General features: G+C 43.8%; 1 protein-coding gene across 1 annotated transcript in view; it reads right to left on the reverse strand.

Moving 5' to 3' along the window:
* Positions 1 to 274: 274 nt before the first annotated feature.
* asb1 (ankyrin repeat and SOCS box containing 1) overlaps positions 275 to 24924 on the reverse strand; it is a 33368-nt gene continuing 8718 nt past the window's right edge. The window contains exons 2-4 of the mRNA XM_072578388.1: positions 24497 to 24799; positions 19274 to 19659; positions 275 to 12956 (exon numbers count right to left, since the gene is read on the reverse strand). Coding sequence (XP_072434489.1) covers positions 12823 to 12956; positions 19274 to 19659; positions 24497 to 24799 — 823 coding nt within the window. The 3' untranslated portion in view covers positions 275 to 12822. The remainder of the gene's footprint in view (positions 12957 to 19273; positions 19660 to 24496; positions 24800 to 24924) is intronic.

Below are 24924 nucleotides of genomic sequence, written 5' to 3' on the forward strand. Positions count from 1 at the left end.
AGTTAATAGGTCTGACCGGCTACAGGGTGGGATGGCCAAGTGGAGATGAGTGACTTCTAAAGATTACTTTTTCAAGCATTTTTTTTGTTTGAAAAGTGAATGCACCAGCAGATCTCCAGAGCGCTGCACGATCATTGGGTAACAGACAATTGTATTTCTTCCTCAAACCTTTTCAACTGTTTTTATTCGTCACAAATAGTTACAAAGCAAGTAGACTCATTTCCAAATGAAACTACCCAGCTTGTAAAACCAAGGAAGAGAATTTGACAATATGTTGTAGAGTGTAAGTGGTTTCTGATCAACTGGCTTTTTTTTTTCAGTTTTGTTGCACTCAATGGAATTAAATATCAGACTGAAGAAGTTTATTGCCTCAGTTGATATACCGTTCATAAGAACACAACCAGAACAAACATAAATTCAGCAATAACAGTAGTTGGATTAAACATCTAAATTCAAAAATGATAAACAAGCTTCACCAAACTACTTTTTTTGTCACACACCCCCACCTCTGCACAAACACATTTTGTTTCCTTTAAAAGCAAGATGCGTGGAGGGATACCAGATAGTGCAATAGATTAACAAGCTTCTATTTTACATTTAGCTGGAGCAGAAGCAGGCCATTCAGTCCCTGCAGCCTTTTCTGCCCGTTTCAACCAGACTGACGTAAGTCTACGCATCAACTCAATTTACACACTTTACTCTCACTTCCCTTGATCCTCACATCAAACAGGTTCGTTGGAGGGTTGTCCCTTGAGGGAAGATTGAGCAGAATGGGTTAACATTCTCAAGATTTCGGAAGAACGAGAGGGGAACAGAAGAATGTAAGAATGTGGGCTTTTGTGGCACAATGGGTAGAATCCCTATCTCTGTGTCAGGAGCCTGGGTTCATTTCCCACCTGCTCCAGAGGTGCGTAATAACATCGCTGAAAAGGTTGAGTCGAAAATATTCAGAAGGGCGAAAGGCGATCTCGTTGAAGCACCACAAATTCTGAGAGAGCTCAAAAAAGGTAGCTGCTGGAAGGCTAATTCCTTGGGCTGGTGAGTGTAGAAGCAGGGGTCACACACTCTCAGGTCAAGAGGCCGACCAGTTAGAACTGAGAGGAGGAGAAATTTCTTCACTCAGCTGGAAATCTTTGGAATTCTCTACCTTGGAGACCTCAGACATGGAGTGACTGAGATCAATAAATATTTTGGGTACAACGGGAATCAACAGAGAGGGAACATAGGGTGATGCAGACGTTCTGTCACAATCTTATTAAATAGCAATGTAAATTCAAGGAGATTGTAATCTCTAACTAAAGTTTGAGAACTGGCTGTGATTGTCATATTGAAAGATACCAGCAGAGGACCCAGGCAATACTAGAACAAAAACTCCCTAAGATTCAGCACAAATCTCGGATCTCCTCAGCAAGGAGAAACAAACATTTCAGAACTACGCAAGCAGATCAGAGTCCAACTCACTTTGCTGTGCATACTGTCAGGAAAACTACTTTCATCTCTACATTTGCGGCTGACTTTAATCTAAGGGCCTGACAGTGATCGATCTAGTGCAGTTCTATCTGCAATATTTTACAGGAACAATAAGATAGCACAGTTCCTTCTTCGCATGGAGGGACATCCCCACATTAGCAGCACACCCTTTTCCATTTTGACTAAGCTTTGACTGTGACCCACATGCAAAACAGAATGACTTTTTAAAATTTGAGACATAATTCCTGAACTTTGCACCCAGTCCCACCCACTCCCTTGACCGGAGTGACCTGCTAGGATCATTTCAGAGGGTAATGAAGGGGCAGCCGTCACTTTATGCCCGAAGTTGTGAGACTGGGTAAAAATGGCAGATTTCCTTTCCTAAAGGGAGTTGCTGAACTATGGGTGTTGATAACAATTACTTCACAGTTACCATTAGACTAGCGTTTAATTCTAGATTTTTACTGTATTAAAATTTTACCATCTGTTCTAGGGGGATTCACAGCCACGTGCCCAGAAAGTTAGTCACTGGATGCGTAATCCAGACATTACCTTTACCCCACCATCCTCTCCTTTGAAGTATCCCTAGTACGGAAGCCATTTTTTGCCCATCCCTAATGGTTGTTGAGAAGGTGACTAAAGCTGGTGACTCAGCAAGATGGCGGCGATTCTGTAGAACTGCCGTGTACAGCTCTGCCTAACAGCCAAGGCATACCGGTGTTTTTTTTTAACCATCCCTGGCCAACTTATGTGGAGGGATTGTTAATTTAAAAGCTTGAAGAACACATATTCGTTGACAATTTGGAGTGGGAAGGATGCCAAAGGGAAAAGGAGTGAGCAAACAGCAGTAAGGAGGACACTCCTCTGCAGCACCAGGCACACCAGAGGCCACAGCAGCAGCCTCCCCCAAACCCCCAGGGGACCTGACTGACTCATAGGAATTGGCAGCGGCGACGGCGAGACTTAGCTCGAAGGTTGGGGCTGTGATTGAGGAGATCCATGAGGAAGTTCGTGCCTAGGTCCAACCCATTGCATCCATGCTGCAGAAACATGAGGGAGCTCCAAAGCCTTGGGGGGGGTAGAGGAGATGGAGGTGAACCAAGGCCTCAGAAGCGGCAATCGAATCCTCATCCGGTTGGATGCAGGTACTAGAGCAGGAGGTGGGGGCCTTACGAAACCAAGACGACGTCCTTGAAAATTGAGGTTGGAGGACAAATCTTTGGATTGTTGGGCTCCCAGAAGGTGAGCAGCCAGTCAGCTTCTTTGATAACTGGCTGCCGCAGTTCCTGGGCCTTCAAATTGAGTCCAGCCGGCTGCAGATTGAAAGGGCCTATCGGGTCACAGTGCACAGATCTGGACCGGTACAGCACCCCCGCCCAGTCCTAGTGCACTTCCATACATACAAAGACAAGCAAAAAGTGATGGAAGCCTCCAGAAACACAAGCACCGCTGCACAAGGGGTCAAAAATCATGTTTTTCCAGGATTTCTCGGCAGCTGTAATTCAAAAGAGGAAGCCCTTTGATGAAGTTAAAAGAGGCTGAGGAACCTGGACATCCAATACACCATGAGATACCCTGCAGTACTCCATTTCAGCCACGAGGACTCAGTTTATAAGTTTGACTTGGCGGATAGAGCTAAGAACTTTGTATATGCTTTAAAATAGCCCGATTGGGCCGAAGAATACCATTAATGTTCGTCCTCTTTTCCTGTGTTTTCCCTTTTCCTTTTTCCTTTTGTTTTCTCCTTCCCTAATAATGTTTTTAAAAAAATCTTGGAATATGTTGTTCCTATTATATTTTTATAGCTGGATTTTATCATGGGAAATTTTGTGGTTTTCCCTTTTTTTTGTTCATTTTCTCTTTTCGTCACAAGTAGGGGTAACATGGAGCCGTGGATGGGTAGAGTACTTATCCTGAATTTGTCATCTTTTGCTGACTTAAGGATCATCTCCTTGTTTATATACTTTTTTGATGAAGGCTTGGACACAGTCCAGGCCTGAAAGAGCTGTGCAGGAGGGGATGGGTAGGGTGAGTGCCCCCTATGGGCAGGGGTGGGAGAGTCTCTCGTTCAAAGTTTTATAGTTGGTTTTCTTTGTAGTTTCTTTGGTAGTAAGAATTGTTTGTAGTTATGGTAGTATAGTTTTTGTATACACAATTCTGCGACTCTATGAGTCTTTATTTGCTTGTGCTCGGCACATTGCAAGCAGGTTTTTCCCTCCCGGGGTTTCAAGGGTCTCTGAAACGGGATATTGCTAAATGTCTTGTTAAATGATGCACCTGGAACATCAAAGGAAGTCATTCGCCTGTTAAAAGGAAAAAAAGTGTTTTCTAGCCTTAAGAGGGAAAGGGTTGATATTGACCTATTGCAGGAAACCCATCTTGATGATGGGGAACACCTGAAGTTACAACAGGGAGTTATGACCAAGTATTCTTTTCATCCTTTACTACTAAAAGTAGGGGAGTGACTGTATTTACCCAGAAAGATCTTCTGTTCACATTATTAGAGCAGGTGAAAGATGAGCAAGGGCAGTTTGTGATACTTAAGGCCCTGATACATGGGGAGGAATATGGCATTTTAAAAGTCTATTGTCTTCTGGCGCATCCCCTCAAATGTTTGATTAGTGCCTTTTCTAAGTTGAGTGCCTTTGGAACACGGCACATTATTATAGGGGGATTTTAATTGCCTTTTGGATCCGACAGTGGTCAGGATGCCTAGTGGGCCCCAAACTATTTCTTCACAGGCCAAGCAAGTGGCTAACTTACAAGAGGAGTTGGGGCTGGTGAATATTTGAAGATGTCTTCACCCTACCAGCAGGGACTTCATCCTTTTTTATTCAAACCCACATAAATGTCACACGAGGATTAATCTATTTTTTGGGGTCCCTCGACCCTTCTGGATTTGATTATGGGTTGTAAAGTTGGGAATATAGCTATCGCTGATCACGTAGCGGTATATTTAGAGGTTAAGGCGAAGAGTGAGGGGCTAGGTTTGTGGCACTGGCATTCGGATCCTTTTCTCCTTAAGGATTCCAAATTTGTGGAATTTTTTTTAAAAAGTTTGAATTCTTGACTATCAACTCAGGCATGCCTAGTAGTCCATCTACGCTATGGGAGACTACTAAGGCCTTTGCTAGGGGATTAGCTATTTCCTATTCAGCCCGCCAGAAATGACAGAAGGGGGAACAGCAGCGTCTACTTGAGACGCAGCCGAAAGCCATTGAGGCGGCACATTTTGCGAGGCCTTCGGTGACCAAGCTACAGTGGATCATGGCCCTTCGGGCTGCCGTGAATTCAATATTTACACAAACCGCAAAGAAAGAACTTGCTTTTGCTAGACAAAGGCTGCTCAAGTATGGAGATAGGCCAGGGAAGTATTTGGCGTATCTGACGAGCAAAATGCATGCTCCCCAATCCATGACTGCAATCAGAGCCAGCGCCAGGGTCCTTACATACAATGCCAAAAGGATTAATGAGACTTTACAGAGTTTTTACTCTGGATTGTATTGGTCTGAAGGTTGTGAGGAAAGGAGGGCTAAAATGGAAGCCTTTTTTAAGAACATGGACCTCCCGGGGTAACCTTGGAACAGGCCTCTATCCTTAATGCCCCCTTGACAGTTCAGGAAATACAGGAGACAGCTAGGCAACTTCAGAGTGGGAAGCGCCTGGCCCTGACGAGTTCCCAGGTGTGTTTTGTAAGGAGTTTATAGAGATTCTATCAGGGCCGCCTTTGGAGATGTACAATCACTCCTATATACATGAATACTTACCACCATCTTTCACAGAAGCTAATATTTCCCTCATTCTTAAGAAGGGGAAGGTTCCTGAGGATTGTGCCTCACACTGGCCCATCTCTATTAAATTCAGATTTTAAGATTCTGTCTAAGATCTTGGTGCTCAGATTAGAGGTGTTGCCCAATATTGTCAAAGAGAACCAGACAGATTTTATAAGGGGCCATAGGTCCTCTAATAACATTAGAAGGTTGCTGAATATGGTCCAAGTTTGTTAGCAACGATCGATTCAGGGGTTGGTGATTTCCTTAGATCCAGAGAAAGCAGTTGACCGGGTGGAATGGCTGTATCTCTTTTATGTCTTAGAACAGTTTGGGTTGGGTGGGGTCTTTGCTCGGTGGGTGGAGGTTTTATATCGGCACCCTCTGGCCGCGGTCATCACCAAAGGGGTGAAGTTTGGGAATTTTAGGATTGGTTGGGGTAGTCGTCAAGGCTGCTCCCTCTCACCGTTGTTGTTTACGTTGGTGATAGAGCCGCTGGCAGAGGCCATTCGTCAGAACATGCACATAATCGCTCGAGATCAAGGGCACACAAGATTACACTGTATGTGGATGATGTCCTTCTGTTTTTAATCGAATCCGATGACCTCCGTATCCCACCTGATACAATGTATTAATTAATTTGGGGCTATATCGGGATATAAGATCAACTTTGCAATATCAGAGGCTATGCCTTCGGGGAACCTCAAGTAAGTGCCAGAGGTTGAAGGTGGCCTTGTAAGTGGTCACAGGTGGGGTTCCAATTACCCCTATGTTTGATCTGTTATTTCAGACTAACTTTGCTCACTTGCTCGACAATATTAGGTGGGATCTTCAGAGATCGGAGGCTGTTCCAATTTCATGGCTGGACCGAATAGCCCTCAGTAAGACGAATGTCCTTCCTCATTTGCTTTATCCCATGCGTATGCTCCCTACAATGTTTCCCAGGTCAACGCTGCGTACACTTATGGGTTGGTTTAGTTCCTTCATCTGGCATCATGGATGGCCCCTCATCAAACTTACTAAATTGTTGTTGCCTCAAGAATGGGGAGGAATTGATTTCCCAGACATCAGGAGGTATCAATTGAGTTCCCTGCTGTCCTTTGTGTGCGATTGGGCAAGTAATGATCCGAACTCAATATGGCTGGATATTGAGACCTCCCAAGCAAAGTGCCCTCTTAGTAACCTGTTGTTCATGGATAAGATGAGGACAGTTATGGATCAATGCCAGAACCCCATTGTCATTAGTACAATCAAGGCATGGAGGGCGAAACGTCAGAGTGAGGGTTGCTTATCCAAGACTTCGCCACTCACTCCCATATTTGGTATGCCAGGGTTCCAGACAGGGATGGTGGACTCAGGGTTCAAACTATGGCCAGTGAGAGGAGTTTCCAGTTTTGGGAAACTTGTTTGAGGGGGAGGTTATGATGTCTTTCGAGCAACTGAGCTGCAAGTACAGGTTACCCAGCAGAGATCTTCTCCGTCTTTTTCAGGTTAGGGATTTCATCCAGAAGACGACTATGCTTCTCCCTCAGCCCTATAAGCCTGATACCGAGAGGTTGTTGCTACGTTCCACAAGCACCCCTCTTGGTTAGTGTCCTCTATCGCCTGCTGGGTGGCAGGGGCTGGCAGGATATTAACCGGTTATGTGAGGTCTGGGAGCAAGAGCTAGGAGTGGAGATCTCTCTTGAAATATGGGATGACATATGGGAGAACATGCGAAAGATCTCAATCTGTAATAGGAAGTGTGCTATACAGTTAAAAGTTGTGCACAGGATTCATTTGGCACTGGACTGTCTGGTGAAATTTTAAAAAGGGGCATCTCCCATGTGCCCCAAATGAAAAATAAGTGTAGGTACTCCTACCCATTGGTGCTGGACATGCCACAGGCTCCGTGTTTATTGGAGCGCTGTGGCGGGAGAGATAGGGCGGGTATTGAGGACCAAAGTTAAAGTAGACCCGATGTCCCTCCTCATAGTCTACCAAATTTATCATCTCTAGATGGGCATGGGAAGAAACTATTCAATATTCTTATTTACTGTGCATGGAAGAATATTCTGATGAGTTGGGTGTCTGAGAACCCACTGGACTTGCTGGGATGGTGGAAATTAATTAGGAAATACATTCCCTTCGATTTTTTCGCAAATATGGTGCACCACACAACAGACCTTTTTTATAAGACATGGCAACCCTTTTTGAGTTATTTGGACACAGATTTGTCTGCTATCTTAACTAGGCAGTTTGTTTAACCAGGATGGATAGGTTTGGTGAGCTCTGGGCCTGGGAGGGGGGAACTATATATATATATAAAAACATTACTGTTCCTTTTGTTTGGAAGCTTTGCGCCGAGGATTGCTATTTTGTGTGCTTTTGTTGTTTTTCTTTGTTTTATTACTTAATTATTTATTGGTGTTGTTTTGTAGAGTGTTTGGTTTTGTTTTGAATTATAGGAGAGGTTAATAGTTGGTAGACAGTAGTTGAATTGTAAATTGCGTCTTTCTTTATTATACTGGTATTTGTTATATTTTCAATAACGTTATATTTTAGTGAAGTCAAAAAACGTTTTTTTTGCCAATCTATATATTTACAAAAAAAAAACACACTGAAGCCCATATAGTGCAGGGAGATATCACGGTGCTGTTTGGCGGAGCATGTGGATTTTGACCCAAAGTCATTGAAGGAACAACAGTTTAGTTCCAGGTCAGGATGATGTATGGCTTGGAGGGAAACTTGTAAGTGGTTCCCATGCCCCTGTTGCCATTGACCTTACAGGTGGTAGTGGTCATGGGTTTGAAAAGTGCTGTCAAAGGATCCATGGTGAGTGACTGTAATTCATTATGTAGATGGTACATACTACTGCTGCTATGCATCAGTGAATGTTGAAGGTGGTGAATGGGGTTTCAATCAAACGGGCTACTTTGGCCTGGGTGGTGTTGAGCTTCTTGAGCGTTCATTCAGGCAAGTGGAGGAATTTCCATCACACTCCCAACTTGTGCCATGTAGATAGTGGACAGGCTCTGGGGAGGCAGGAGATGAGTTACCACAGAACTCCTAGTCTCTGGCCTGTTCTTGTAACCAGTGTATTGAAACAGCTGGTCCAGTTCGGTAGCCCCAAGCATGTTGATAGTGGGGTTTCAGCAATGCCAGCGGTCTTGTAATATTCAGGCACAGACTGTTCCACTGCCTGAGGATTAATGGAAGTATAGCGTCCAAATCCTATAGCAAATAGGGCTCTAGCTTGAGAGTGGTAGCTGGTCAGGTTGAATTTTTTTTTTCAGAACTTGTTCTTTTATTACCCATCCCTTACTTGAACTAAGTGTGTATTTTGTTTCTGTCTGTACCAAATTGGAAAATGGTGACAATGGCCCAGTTCCCACTCTGAAATGCTAAAAAGGCTGGCAGCATTCCAGGTAAAGAGGTCACCAGGTCTGGACGTGGCCTGGATTACTGAAAGAGGCAAGAGAGCAAATTGTGGAGCCACTGACAGGCTTTTCCGAACAGAGGATTAGTCCCATGGGGTTTGAAGATTGTGATTTACTGTTTCTTAGGAAAGAGGCAAAGGACAAAACAGGAAACTACAGACCTATCAACTTAATGTCAGTGGGTAAACCGATGGGGACCATAATACAGGATAAAGTTAATATACACTTAGAGAAAAATAAGCTAATACTAGGTAATCAACATGGCCCTGACAAGGGCAGGTCAAGTCTGACAAATCTGATTTGACCCAGACAAGTGGAAGAGGGTAGGGCTGTGGATGTTGCCAATAGGGGAGGCAATGGTGTGGTGGTATTATCACTAGACTATTAATCCAGAAACTAGATTAGAGTGGTGCTGGAAAAGCGCAGCAGGTCAGGCAGCATCCAAGGAGCAGGAAGATCGACATTTCGGGTAAAAGCCCTTTATCAGGCATGAAGGCAGTGAGCCTCCAGAAGCCCAGTTATGTCTTGAATCCCACCATGGCAGATGGTGCAATTTGAGTTCAATGGGAGGATAAAAAAAAAGTCTGGAATTTAGAATCTACCGATAACAATGAAACCATTGTTGGAAATACAAATCTGGCTCACTAACGTCCTTCAGGGAAGGAAGTTCTCACCTGGACTGGCCTACATGTGACTCCAGACCCACAGTCATGTGGCTGACTCTCAATTGGCCTCTTGGCAATTAGGGATGGGACATAATGCTGTCCTTGCCAGCGACACCCACACCACGTAAATGAAAATTAAAATTGCATTTCAGAAAGAATTTAATATGGTGCCACATGGTCAGTTGGTTAGCAAATCAGAAATGCTTGGGATTGATAGGTTCTTGGCAGCACAGATTAGAAATTGGTTAAAAGATAGGAAACAGATGGTAGGTACAGACGGGCATTCCTCAGATTGAAAACTTGTTGAAAGTGGTGTTCCCCAGGAATCGATGTTAAGCCTCTTGCTTTTCCTGATTTATAAAGGATTAGGAGATAGGTGCCAAGGGCAAAATCTCTAAGCTAGGGAGAATACAGAATTGACAGGATGACATGGAGTGACTTCAGAAGAACATGGACAAGTTGGCCAACACCTGGCAGATGGATTTCAATACAGAGAAACGTGAGATAATGCATTTTGTTAGAAGAAACACAGAGAGACAAGACAGGCTCAATGGTGCAACTCTGAGGGGACTACAGAAGCAGAGTGACCTTGGGGTTCACATGCCTAGTTGTCTCGAGGTTGGTCAGGCAAGATGAAACAGTTGTCACAGCTTATAAACCTTGGGTTTATAAATAGAAGCACAGAGTATACTTCTACAAAATTACTAGTCAGACCACATTTGGATATTGTGTTCACTTCTGGACACTTTATCGAAGGAAGGATGAAGATGTTAAAGCTTCGGAAAAAGTTTAATCTTCTCTGCCCTAACAAGCATAAGATTTGACCTTATTACAGCAATCAAAGTTCTGAACAATTTTGACACAATGAGGGAGGATATTCTGTTTCCACTAATTGGTAAATCAGTGAAAAGGAGTGACAATTTCAATATCGTCAGCAGGAGAGCTAGGATTGAGATGAGGAGAAACTTCTTTACTCAGAGTTGTTTGGAATTAGAACATGCTGCCTGGGACAGTGATGGAGACAGAATACACAGCAGGTTTCAAAACAGAACTGGACATATATTTGAAAGTGATGAACTGACAGGACTACGGAGAAAGGGCTGGAGCGTGGGACTAGCTAGGTAGCTCTTTGGGAGCTGGTTCAGACACAATGGTCGAATGGCCTCCTTCTATACTGTACAATTCAACAATTTCATTTGTTAGGCCATTTCAGAGGGCAGTTGGTCAACCACATTGCCTGGAGTAAGGGAAGGTCTGGCAGATTCCCTTCCATAAAAAAAAACAAAAGTCTGCATCCTTTAAGATTCCCTACAGTGTGAAAACAGGCCCTTTGGCCCAACAAGTCCACACTGACACTCCGACTAGTAACCCACCCAAACCCATTTCCCTCTGAATAATGCACCTAATACTATGGGCAATTTTAGCCTGGCCAATTCCCCTGACCTGCACATCTTTGGACTGTGGGAGGAAACCAGAGCACCCAGAGGAAACCCACACAGACATGGGGAGAACATGCAAATTCCACACAGACAGTTGCCCGGGGCTGGAATCGAACCCGGGTACTTGGCTCTGTGAGACAGCAGTGTTAACCACTGAGCCACCGTGCCCGGTATAAGAAAAAGAATGATCAACTGCAGTTACATGGTCACCATTTAATTGAGATTTTTTAAAAATTGAATTCGTGGTGGGATGTGAACCCACGAATCCAGAAGAGTAGGCACTCCAGATTACTCAACGAGTGACACAGCCAGAAAGCCAGAGCCTCCCCTGTCTTTGGGCACAGGACATACCTGGGCAAATTTCCACATTGTTGGGCAGATGCCAGTGTTGTAGCTGCCCTGAAATAGCTTGGCTAGGGGCACAGTTTATTCTGGAGTACAAATCATCAGTGCTACTGCCAGAATGCTCTTTGCAGTATCCAGTGCTTTCAGCTGCTTTTTGGATATCACACAGAGTGAACTGAATTGGCTGAAGACGGTCATCTGCAATACCACAGGTAGCTGCCAAGATGAATCAACTGCACTCTGGCTAACTTCACCCTTATCTTTTGTAAATAATGCGCTGGCCTCCCCATCATCGAGGACACATATTTGTGGTGCCACCTTCTACTGGTTTCTAGAAACACAGAAACTAGGAGCAGGGGTAGGCCATGCGATATTGGCCTCTGCAATTCACAGACTTCTTACAGCGTAGAAGCAGGCTAATTGGTCCATTGAGTCGACACCAACCCTCTGAAGAGCATCCCACCCAGATCCATCCCTCTACCCTATCCCTGTAACCCTGCTTTCCCAATGGCTAATCCACCTAACCTACACATCCCTGAACACTATAGGTAGTTTAGCATGGTCAATCCACCTAACCCACACATCCTTGGACTGCAGGAGAAAACCAGAGGAAACCCACGCAGCCACAGCTAGAACATGTAAAGTCCTCACAGACGGTTACCCGAGGGTAGCATCATACCCCGGTCTCTGGTCTTGTGAGGCAGCAGTGCTAACCACTAAGCCATCATGCCTCCCTGATTCAATATGATGACAGCTGATCCTCTGTCACAATGTCATATTCATTTTTCTCCATACCCACTGATGTGCTTAAAATCTAAACAACGTGTGCATCTCTTATTTGAATATATTCAGTGACTTAGCCTCCACAGCCTTCTGTAGTAAAGAAATACAGAGTTTCATTATCCTGTGGGTGAAGAAATGTTTCCTCATCTCAGTCCTAGTTGCCCAGTCCTTGGCAACCTTTTGAATGTAATGTTAAGGGGCAGCTTGAGTGTCCTTAAATGGGGTGACTGGGGAATATCAAATGTTGGTTCGAGGAAACAAGTCATATTTCTGCTCACTAAGTAAAGACACACCATCTTAAATGTTGAGGAAATTGTTGCGGAGTGAACTGGGAATAATCCAACCCTGCAACTCTGTCAGATTACGGCTAATGCCATTCAAACTCTCAGGTTAAAAACTGCTTTCACAGCCTCTGTACAGTCAGCAAAGTGAAGGAACCCACTGAAACACACAGAAGATCCTGAATACCGTCGACAAGTAATCCAAGTGAAAACTTTGGAGGGCATCAAATGCAATGAATGAAAAGTTTGAATGACATACATAATTTTACCCCTGAGATTGAATTAATGCATTAAATTCACCTGGAGGGTGGTGGATGTTATGCATCCTCGTGACCAAGGTACACTTTTTAAATGCAGGCGCCTTTTAAAAGGTACGGACACGGTTTCATATTTGATCTCTGCGGTTTCTGTGTGTTTTGCAAAATAGGACCCCACGAAATACAGATTTTATTCACTGGGTAAGTCTTTTTGAGTTACATGGAGCAGGAAGAGGAAGGAAAGCAAAGAAAATGAACTCACTTTCCGAGACAGGTTGCAACAGTTGTGTGTGGCAGAAACAAGAATTGCCCGCGATCCTCCAAACAGCAGATTGGTGTAGTGAGGCTTCAGTCCAACAGGGATCACGCAGGGCAGGGAGATGGCATTCTCCCTCAGGTGTCCTCATGTAACAGGAAGATTTTGACAGTGTCTGGAATTGGCAGCGTCTGGATCATATGAAGACGGAACTTCCCCAGTGCTCTCCGAATAACTATACGGCAGGAAGAGGTCAGTGTCCTGGGAGTACCTGTTTGGAAAGCAATATCCTTTAAATGAGCAATAATGCCAGACTTCTCTACTGTGTAGAATCTCTGTAAAAAGCTAAAGCCCAATGTCTTCACAGGACCCAATAAATCAACTTTTGTTGGCCAAAATTCAGATATGAATATTGTAAGCTAGAATTCACAGCATGTGTGAAAGCAGGAAATATTCCCTCATTCTCTGCACTAAGTCATGAGAACTGAAATGTTGCCATGACTCCCAAAGTGTTCCAGACCCACGCAAGTGTCAGGATTTGCTTTATTTGATCGTTTTGGAAATCTTTGCTCATGGCACAACTCTGCACACACTTTCCAATCAAGATATCAATCCAAACAAGTTCAAGACTAAGACTATATTTTTTATGTACACTTTACATGTTTACGTACTAATTACAATCATTTGCCCCATTCCTGAAGCTGACAGGGAGTCAAAATTTCAATTTACTTCATGAAAACGATGAAAATTATTTGACCTTTCTTATGTGGCAGATGATTACAGTCCTTTCCTTCTTCCTCTTTCCTTCTAAAATTCTTTGGAAGGGCTTTTTCATTACGACTAGGCAAAATATCTTAAAAGTAAAAGGTTCCAGACATTGGAATTGTGATTTCGTTTGAAAGGTTCGGACAGACGCAAGAACTCAAATCAATTTTTTCAGCAACAATGCTGCCCAAAACCCACTTTGTGTTATAGTGTTACGCACCTTACCTGAAGACAGGCAAATGCTACCAAACATACAGCAATCCGCTTGTAGTCAGAAAGTCAAGAATTACAAGCTCCATTTCAGAGATGCTGCCACACAATCAAGGTTGGCACTTTTGTAGAGAACTGAGGGAGCCCAACACTGCCACCGATGCTGTCCTTTCGGTCAGAAGGAAAACTTGAGCTTTTATATGCCCTCTCTGACGGGACAATGAAATGAGCAGGAGAGCTCTCCTTGAGCATCCAGGTTTATCCCTCGAATAAAATCGCTAACTACAACATCAGGTTGTCGTCATATTGCTGTTTGCAGTATTGGCTGTTTTATTTCCAACACTGCAACAATGACTACACTACTCTAGTAAGCACGAGCTGTAAAGTACTGGGAACATCCTGAGATTATGAAAAGTGCTGTATAAATGCAAGCATTTTCTTCTTGGGAAGTCTTAAAATTACAGCTACGTCACTTAGTTGTGAACTAAAATAAATAAACTACAACATACAGGTTGGCAAAAGCCTAGAGCTTTCCATTCCAAAAGGCTTTGGATGTTGAGTCAACTGAAATGTTCAAGGTTTAGACAGATGCGTTGATATCAACACAAGGAAAATGGAGATACAGACCATACATGTAAATACGATACCTATCTAAAGTTAAAAATCACATAACACCAGGCTATAGACCAACAGGTTTATTTGGAAATACTAACTTTCAGAGCCCTGCTCTTTCATCATGCTCTGAAAGCCAAATAAACCTGCTGAACTATAACCTGGTGTTGTGTGACTTTTAACTTTGTCCACCCCAGTCCAACACCAGCACCTCCACATCAAGGATACAGATCATACTGGTAAATAATGATACAAGCCAGGCAGGTAAATGGGGATACAGGCCAACCAGTTAAATGTTACAGCTCAGGGATTAACTGGACGTAGCAGAGCAACAACTGATGAAATCCATTCGTGACCTGGAAGAAACAAATATTCAACATGTACTTCAATTAACTGAAGCAACTAGAAAAGGGCTAGGAGTATTATTAGACTTCACATTCAGCTGGGTTCCTTTTTAAATTTTAACTTTTAGCAGAACAGATTTCTGTCTCTTATAAATCTTTCCATCGAGTCCTATTAAAAGTTAATGTCCAACTCTCAAAATTGCCCGACAGCAGTCAAAGCCATCAGTGTCTTGATCCCATACCAATCTGTGACACGAAATTATGGTCAAATGATCTAGGGTTTTCAGAGGACAGTTTAGGAATATTTTCAAGTATGTCATTGACAGCAATCAAAACGCATGGCACTCAAAGATCATCTGTTCATTACACAATTTCAAGGGACTTACTGCTCGTGCAGGAGTAAAACACACAGCAGCATCTGAAGGATCGGTTTAATTGTGTTGTCCAAAATTCTCATCACTGTAATTAGCTTTGTTTCAAACTATGAGCTAGAACATCCTTGCTCAAAAGGTTCAATTCCAGCAGTGTAAAACAAGACCTATATTGAGAAAAGGAAGAAAACTTTCCTAGGGTGAGATTGGATAGTGTTCATTAGGCATGCCAATCCTCAACATGCAATATTACCTATCAAAGTTGTGACCATCTTTGACCTGGAAGCAGTGCAATAAGATAGATATAATGTCTTTAAAACAGTTTTAAGAATGTTTGAATGGAACTTCTTAGAGTTTCAATCCATTGTAAAGGGATCAATTGCAATTTTCTTGAATAAGTAGAACCACTGGTCAATGTAACCTTGTGATCTTTCAACTCAAAGCAGTACCAATAGAAAAGGATGTTAATACATGGAAGCTATAAAGGTAGTCACATAGGAGAGCTGCAGCAGAGGGGTGAACAAAGAATGGACATTTACAAGGAGCCCGGTGTGTCCTAAATAGTTAAGCACGACACAAAGGTATGTGGAATTAGAGCAGAGGTGAAGCATCTTTACTGCTTCAGTTTTGACTGAGCCAACTTGCCTGTTTAACATTTAAAAGGGTTCAGCTAAAGGGTTTTCTTGGGAATCTGTACCCTCTAACTGTCTCAGGAGGTTCTGCAGCCATATACAGTTCAGGTCACATGCTCGTTCCTAATGGTTACGGAAGATGTAGCTTTGTTGTATCAATTTTAAAATGGGATTTATCTTTTTAGCTGAAGTATCATTTACCTGGTAACTCATGTTAACTATGTATTGGCTCTGATTCATGTTAAAGTTAAAATTTAGAAAAAATGAAATCTTGCTGGTAATTTCTTCATGGTGAGGGGAGTGGAGGCCCTTTGGTACATTTATCTATTTTTATTTATGGTTTGCCCACAATTGATGCTCAACCTCAGTCTATGAACTCAGAGACTGGAATGGGTTCTCTGAAACTGCCTAGCATTCTAACTATTTGCTGTGCTTTATTTTATTGCAAAATGAGGCATAATGGCTCCATGACCAGCCCGACCAAATTGCTGTTGCAACTGTCTCAAAACAGTATGAATGCTTGGTTTGCCGGCTCCAATATGTTCCTCAGTATCTGGTACTTTGAGCTGCTAGCTAATCTTCAGAAGCTTTTGAAGGCAGCTCATGTGGAAATGGTCGTCATGAGACTGACACAACAGACAGTGCAGACTATTACTGTAAGGTCTTTCAGCTTGGTCAGCAGAGCTCCACCTCTTCAACCCCAGGTGAATGGTCAAAATCTGCCCAGAGGCCATGCTTGCTTTGGCAATTCTTACATATATATCTCATTGTCAAAACAGCTTGAAAAAAAGTGTTGTGCCAATTGCCTGCCATCAATTGAGAGCTTTAGGTGCTTAATGAATGCCCAAATAAAAAAGGTCTCATCCCATCACTGGTATTAAATCAGCTATAAGAGGACTCCCAGGGAGGATACCAAGTAAACACTGGAACAGAGGACAGTAGGGCATTCAGACTATTGAGCCTGCTCTGCCATTCAATACAATCACAGCTAATTGAACACTCAATTCCTTTTTCCCAGCCCATCCTCATTATCCTGCACACCATTGGTAAATCAATAATCTATCAATCTTTAGCTTAAACATACTCAAAGAATGAGACCCCACGGCCCACTGAGGTACAGAACTCCAAAGGTTTGCAATATTCTGAAAGTGCACCCCTGGTTCTAGACACAACAAGCAGGAGAAACATTTTAGCTATACTCACCCTAGCAATCCCTGTAAGTTCAAACAAGACCACCTCTCTTTCTTTGAAACTCTGTCATTTTATGACAACCGATTCACAATCGCAATTCGGCTAATTTAATTCCACATTTTTAAAACTCAAATTTCACTATGTCCCAGGGTGGGACTCAAACCCATGTCCTCAAACATTAGCCTGGGGCTCTAGATTGCTAAAACAATCCATAGTTTATAAAGCACACTGTTACTGTAGAATATATGTATACAGTACATTACGTTATAGCAATGGCTTTATTATGCCACATTGTTTATGGGGTAATAGATCATAGTGTATATCTGCTCCATATTTTCTCACTGACCACTGCAATGATGATACAAACTGTCTCTCTTATCTGAATCCTCTGCTTTTTCCTGTGCAAAGTCACCGGCTTACTTATCCTTCCTGTCTTCCTGATAAAGATCTGCCGATTGTTAAACAATCAGGTTTACTTAAGCTGTACAAACCGTTACTATAAACAAATCAGCAAACATTCTAATATATCACTGACCACTGCCACATTAAATAAGAGGAAGCTCACAACCATGATTGCTCATCCTGTGACACTACTGTGGGTCACAACCAAACTCTCTTCACTCCTCAAGGCCACATTTAAACATTGATCAGTACAAGTTCGAATAGCAACTCAGACCAGCAATCGGCATTGCCTTTCCTTTTGAGGTGTCTTCTTGCACCATACAAAAACTATAATATTGTAGGTGGTAGATAGAATCACAGTAGTGTTCTTCTACAAAATCTCACCCTGGGATCTTTAATGCACAATTTGGGCCTTGATTTAGATGTCTTATCTGAACGATGATGTGGCGGTGCCGGTGTTGGACTGGGGTTAAAAATATAAAGTTAAAAATCACACAACACCAGGTTATAGTCTAACAAGGTTTATTTGGAAGCACTCACTTTTGGAGCGCAGGTCCTTCATCAGTTGGCCGAGTTGAAAGAGCAGCAATCCAAAAGCTAGTGTTTCCAAATAAACCTGTTGGACTATAACCCGATGTTGTATGATTTTCAACTTTGTCTGAAAGATAGTATCTCTGACAGTGCAGCATTCACTCGGTCCTGCTTATACCCTGGTGTAGGCCTAGATCTCTGCATTGAATCCACAACCTCAATTCAGTACGAGTGCAACCCACCAAGTCATTGTAAGAATAAAGACAGCAAACTTTTTAATAACCAGCACCTATGAGACTAGGAGTGTGCTGACTGATCAAATATTCCAATTGATCAAGAGGTCCACAGAATCAATGTAAAAACACACACAAAGTAATAGAAACACAACGCAGAGGGTATACACATCACTGCTCTACTTTATTTGAGGCATTATTCACTGAAATAATAATGTAACTTGGTCTTAAATAAAATTTACTGACAGCCTTCTTACTTGCATCCTCAACTGACTGCTCGAACATTATGAAAGTACAGTTAACTTCTGGTATATGAGATATATAATTTTTGCTGGTTTATCAAGAATGCTGGTTCATAAGGTGCTGGTTAAAACAAAGTTTGCTGTATATGTTTAATTGTGTATCCGAGGGATAGTTAGCTTAGTTGGCTGGACAGCTAGCAAGTAGTTCTGAATAACACCAACAGCACAGGTTCAGTATTCGCTCCAACTAAGATTCACTCAAGAGTCTGGTCTCCACCCCCTGCCCCAGAGAGTGGGCACTGGTAAACCCACACTGACAAAGACCATCAAGCAAACAGCCCAGGACAGAGCATCAATGGACAACAGCCAAGGATCAGGCAGACCATTCACCACGAGTTATTTTTACATAGAAAATATCCTTGTGTTGCAGGGAAATTTGTGGAGGTTCTACAACTTGGGAGGGGGAGCACCAATGAAACATGAAGGTTGAGAATCTCCGATCTACTGTGCGCAACTTCATAGAACCCCTATAATGTGGAAGCAGGCCATTCAGTCCATCGAGTCCACACCCAACCTCCAAAGAGCATCCCACCTAGACCCACCCATCCCTGTAACTCTGCATTTCCCATGGCCAATCCACCTAACCTGCACGTCTTTGAATTGTGGGAGGAAACTGGAGCACCTGAAGGAAACCCAGACACGGGGAGATTGTGCAAACTCCACACAGACAGTTGCCTGAGACTGGAATCAAATTTGGGTCCCTAGCACTGTGAGGCATCAGTGCTAACCACTGATTCACGTTGCAATTTTCTTGAAAGAAAAACTAATCATAAGCAAAAACCTGATAACCTATCATAAGGCAGTTGCTAAGCAGACAGGTAGTGAGATAACAATCGACAAGGTATTATTAACAGAGGTTATGTTACAGTTAAGTTTAATAAATATGTATTTCATTAGCCACAAACTACATCTATGCTTTTGGTTAATAAAAGTTACATTCAGAAATGTTGCCGAGTCAGGAAATAAAGCTGAAACCTGCTTTGTTGCAATGTTACCTTTAGCAGCCCTGAAGATCTGCAAGGCCTCTTCATTCACCTTCATCCGTCCAATTGTTTCTGCATCCAAACCCTCCCAATTAACCAGGTTCAAGTTAGCACCGAAGTCAATCAAAAGTTTTACAAACTGTGCGTCGCAGCCGTGACGTAGAACAGCATCGAGAACACAGACTGGCGATCCACGGGGAAAGGCCGTCACGTCTACCTGGCCCCAGTAGTTATAATCGGGGTTCGCCCCAGCTTTCAGCAACAACTTGAAACACTGGAGATGCTGATAGGCAGAACTGATGTAGAGAGGACACACGCCTAGTGATGTGAATCTCCTGGCAGCAGGCATTAAGACACGACTAGATACATGATGATTAACATCGACATCCGCACCGTGTCTGAAACATAAATGTAAACTGTGAAACAAACCATTCACTCATTCTGAAGTTGAATCTCAATGACATGCATGTCCACTGTGTAAATGCTGGAGTATGACGTGGGAAAATGGTGAACTTGTCCATTTTCTCAGGAACAATAGAACAGCAGCACTCAATGGAGAGCAATTGCCTTACTCTTGAGGTGCATAAGGATGGGTACCTTGCAACATGAATCACAAAATGTTACAGTGGAGGCACAGCAAATGATCAGGAAGACAAAGGAAATAGAATATAAAAGTAAGGGTGTTTTATAACAGCTATATAACATGCTACTGAGGACACATCCATACCATTGTGTACAGTTTTGGTCTCCTTATCTGAGGAAGAATATAAATGCATTATAAGCAGTTCAGAGAAGGTTCACTCGATTGATACCTGGGACAGGCACCTTATTTTATGAGGAAAGACTGGAATCTGGGCCTGCAACCATTGCAGTTTGGAAGAATGTGAGGTAATCTTATTGAGACATACAAGGATCCAAGGGGGCTGAACAGCAAAAAAGCTGAAAAGATGTTTTACCTTGTGAGGAAACTATATCTAGGGGACAGAGATTAAAAATAAAAGGCTTAAGATGGAGGTAAGAAGGATTTTGATCTCTCAGAGGGTCATGTTGTGGGGGGGGGTTTGGTGGGAAAAATGGAATTCAGGCCATGATCTTGTTAAATGGCGGTGCAGACTAGACTGGCCTACTCCTGCTCCTAATTTGTATGTTGGCATTTATACGAGAGACTGCATGAGATGGGATTGCAGTAAGTACAGCAGAGAATGCTAAATGGATGATTTAACAGAAATGTGCAACATCATGATATAGTAAAAAGGAGAGATTACTTCCACTGACAGGAAGGTCAGTAACCAAAGAACACTGATTCAAAACCATGAATCTAATTGGCAAAAAATCACGGGCAAAATGGATTTTTTTTTCTCATGTTTGTTTAGATCGGAGATTTTACTTCTCATAGATGCAATGGAAGCAGATTAAAAATCTCACTTGCAAAAGAAAATTGGGTAAATACTGAACGAAGAAACATTTGTGGCATGATGACAGGGAGCGTGTAACTAAATGTATAGTTCTTTTTAACAGCCAGCCCAGGCATAATAGGCTGTATAGTTTTCTTCAGTGCTGCTTCATTCTCTGTGATACAGTGTTAAACCACATCAAAGAAAATTCCTGTCCTCCTGACACAGTGGTTTGAATGGTCTCAGTATTTTAGCTAGAAATGAGTGAAGGCGAGAAAGAGTCATTGTTCAAGATTTCCATTTGCATTCGTATTTGAATTAATTCTGCTGCAAGTGTGCACATTTGGTGGATTGTGTCTCTCACTGTTCACCATCAGGCTGAGGGATTAAGCACATCAGGAATGGAGGATCTGAGGTCTACAATACAGTGGTCTCTGTAACATGCAGGAGAGCTTGCAGTGAGAAGACTCAGGGGGGTGGGGGAAGAGGAAAAAAATCGTATAGCATTCCACAAAATAAATGAAAACATTACGAATGGACAGGGGGCAGAGGGATCCTTAGAAAATAGGCAACAGAGGATCTGGATCAGTGCAGGCTTGGAGAACCGAAGGCCCTAAGGGCCTGTTCCTGTGATGTAATTTCCTTTATCCTTTGCAATAGTAACAAATCCAAATCAGTCTATGAGGCAAACCTATGAAGCACTTGAGGTCAACATTCTACACTGAAGGTCACAGAGATGTACAGCATAGAAACAGACCCTTTGGTCCAACCTGTCCATGCCGACCGGATATCCCAACCCAATCTAGTCCCACCTGCCAGCACCCGGCCCATATTCCTCCAAACCCTTCCTATTCATATACCCATCCAAATGCCTCTTAAATGTTGCAATTGTACCAGCCTCCACCACATCCTCTGGCAGAGATTATTCACGGCATAAGCTGATAACCGAATTATAGCATGGTCTGCACAGCAAGAGGTCTTTCGATACATCTTGTCTCTGTAAACTCTCTGTAGGAGCAATCCTCATGGTGCCATTCCCCAAGCTTCACCATTTCAAATAGTACCCTGACTCCCTTGTGAAGGCCTCCACCAAACTCTCAGATAGTTCATTCCAGATCCTCAGTCTCGTTGCATGAAAACACTTCTCCTCATTGTTTTTTTAAAACCAATTATCTTAAATCTGCGCATTATTATTCTCAATCCTTCCAGCAATGCAAACAGTTCTCCCCTCTCTCTACTCTGTCCAGATCCCTCAGAATTTTGAACACCTCGATCAAATCTCCTCTCAATCTTTTCTGAGAAATCCTCTCCAATCTATCTCCATAACTAAAGTACCTCAACTCTGGAATCGTTTTTGAACTCTCGTCAACCCCTTCACATCCTAACTAAAGTGTTGCACCCACAAGTGAGCACAACTGAGGCCAAACTAGTGTTTTATACAAGTTTTACATAACCTCCTCTCTCCTGAACTCCATGTTCCTACTAATAATGCCTTGACTGCTACACGCTTTATTTATGTTGAAAAGTCGCGATAGTCCCAGCGGCTGCTTTCTCTCATTAGAGAGAGAGATGACTGCTGGTGAGTTCAACCTGAAGGTCACTATTCCTCAGGAAAGGTACAGGTTGAGAAGTCAGGACCTTCATGGTAGCCCAAATTAATCAGACTCTCAACCAATATCTATGGGGGACTAGCAAGGTACCATAGAGGACAGGCACTAATTATTCTCTAATATCCCACACCAGGGCAGGCTTTCCTTCCTTAACATTAGAACGGGACCATTCAGTATCTCATTTTCTGCTGGGGGGGCCCTGCAGTGTTAAGAACTCATTATTGAGTTCAATAATGATAGAACCTGAACACCAACATCTTTTACCCACACCCAGGCTCTGCATTCACATGGGCAGCTTTCAGCACAGCTTAACCCATTTACGCTTCCCCGTTATCAGCCTGGCTTACTATCATCAATCCCTTTGTCTGACTCTCATTCTCTTTCTCTGTAGGCTCAATCTCCACCTATCTGCTCACTCCCTCTTCTCTGCACCACCACCCTCGACCCAAACACCTGTCCTCAATGTACACAGTAGCTTGGAAAAACTGTTATCAGTTCTGAAGAATGGTTTCTGGACTCGAAACATTAATTCTGCTCTCTCTCTACAGATTGGGATTAGATGAATTTAGGATACTTGGTTGGCATGGATGAGTTGAACCAAAGGGTCTGTTTCTGTACTGTAAGACTCTACACTGCCAGACCTGCTAAGTTTCTCCAGCAATTTGTTTTTGTTTCAGATGTCAGGAAACATTTCCTTACACAAAGGATAGAGGACATCCAGAACTCTCTCCACCATAAATCAGGTAAAGGGCAGGAGGCCAATTGAATACTTTTAATTGGTGATTGATAAGATTTTTTTTGTAAGGTTAAGGGCGATGAACCAAGGTGTCTTACTGGAGTTAAGACACACATCAGCGACGTACCAAATCAACAGCAGAGCAGGCTTGAGGGGCAGAATGGCCTATTTTTCTTTCTATGGTCTTAGATAAGAGGGCAGAAAAAAAATCTATAAAGCATATTTTTTTTTAAATGAATAGTAGGGGGCTTTCACCGTCTTGATTGTACACTCAGCCAATGTATTTTGCAGTGCGGGTCACTGATAAATGGTACAGAGAAGGGACCGTCCTTTTATCTGGGACATCTCTCAACCCATCCCAGGAAAGAAACAAGTGTTCACCGGGATTCAGACAGCTGACTCAAAACACACCGAAGACAGGGAAGGGAAATCTGCCTGGTGTATTTTGGTACGGTTCCACGACCACCCTCAGGTCAGACGGTGTACCCAACCCACAAATGGTATCCCACACCCCTGTTATTGTGTCCTACACCGGGCCTTCCCAAACTGAAAGTTTCCCAGGGTGCAATTCTGGTGGGGTGGGGCTTGTGAGCGCGGGTGGCTTGGACCGGCTTCTGAGGATTGCGAGGCCCGTTTTACATCCCTCGCACTTTTAGATTTAAAATTAGTTTGCACGGCCTGTGAAGCCTGACTGCCGCTGAGAGAAGATACCAGGCTGAGGGGGGAGACAGGTGCTCCCTCTATCTTGGAGAAACCGCGCCATTTCATTGTCAATTTCCCCTGCCACTCAACCTCAGTCAAGAGGTAAAGTCCACTCTCTCCCCTCTGCAACTCCCCCCGGCCAATTGCCTCTGCCCTCCCCACTACCACTCCTACCCATCACCACACCCCCTCCCTGCCATCACCCTCCCCATCACCACAACCCTCCCCTCTACGTCCCACCCCTCCCACTACATCACACCCCTCACCATACCCAGTCACCATCACTCTCCCTCCATCTCCTTCACCTCCTCCTCCTCCTCACACCCCCTCCTGCTTTTGCCTCGTCCGCCTCACACCTTGTTCCCACTCCCTCCCCACACCCCCACCCCACTCCATCCTCCTCATCCTCACAACACCCTCCCCATTCCTCCTCATTCTCACCACACACCCCTCCCACCTCACCACCCCCCCTCCCTATCCCTCCTCGCCATTACCCCTCCACCTCAACACATCCCCTCCCCACTCCCTCCTCCTCACCCCTCCTCCTCCCAATCACCACATCCCTCTGCATTTCTCCTCATTCACACCACAGACCCCTCCCCAGCCTGCCTCCTCCCCCTCACCAACCCCCTTCCCCAACCCCCCTCCTCCTCCTCCTCCTCTCCCTCACCACACCCTTCTCCATCAATACTCCTCCCCCTCACCACACTCTCCCTATTGTTCCTTCTCCTCATCAACACACCCCTCCCCTCCCCTCCTCCCTCTCACACCCCTCCCCTCCCTGCCGACTTACTTGATGAGCTCTTTGAGGATGTCTGCTCGTCCCACTCGCGAGGCGTGATAAACGGGCGTGCTGCGGTGGTGGGTGCTTCCATTCGGGTCAGCCCCCGCCTGCACGAGAATCCTGGTGCAGTCCAAATGACCGTTCAGGACAGCCACATACAGCGCCGTCTGCCCCTTCACATCAACCAAGTCCACCTCAGCCCCTTGTTTGAGCAGGTAGTCCACGCAGTCAGCATGGCCAGCTGTAGCGGCAATCCGCAATGGCGTGCACGGTAACCAGCCGCAGCACCAGACCGATTTCTCATTGATTCGCCTGGAAAACAGAACAGTCCCTTTTTGAACACACACCCCAGCGAGTTTCCACTTGCTGAGATCGCTTAAGGAAGTTGGTCATGTTTTTTTTTTGCTTCCCTTAGCGCTCCTGTTAGACATTTGCTC

This window comes from Chiloscyllium punctatum, chromosome 10 (assembly GCF_047496795.1).
Source record: "Chiloscyllium punctatum isolate Juve2018m chromosome 10, sChiPun1.3, whole genome shotgun sequence".
Lineage (NCBI taxonomy): Eukaryota > Metazoa > Chordata > Chondrichthyes > Orectolobiformes > Hemiscylliidae > Chiloscyllium > Chiloscyllium punctatum.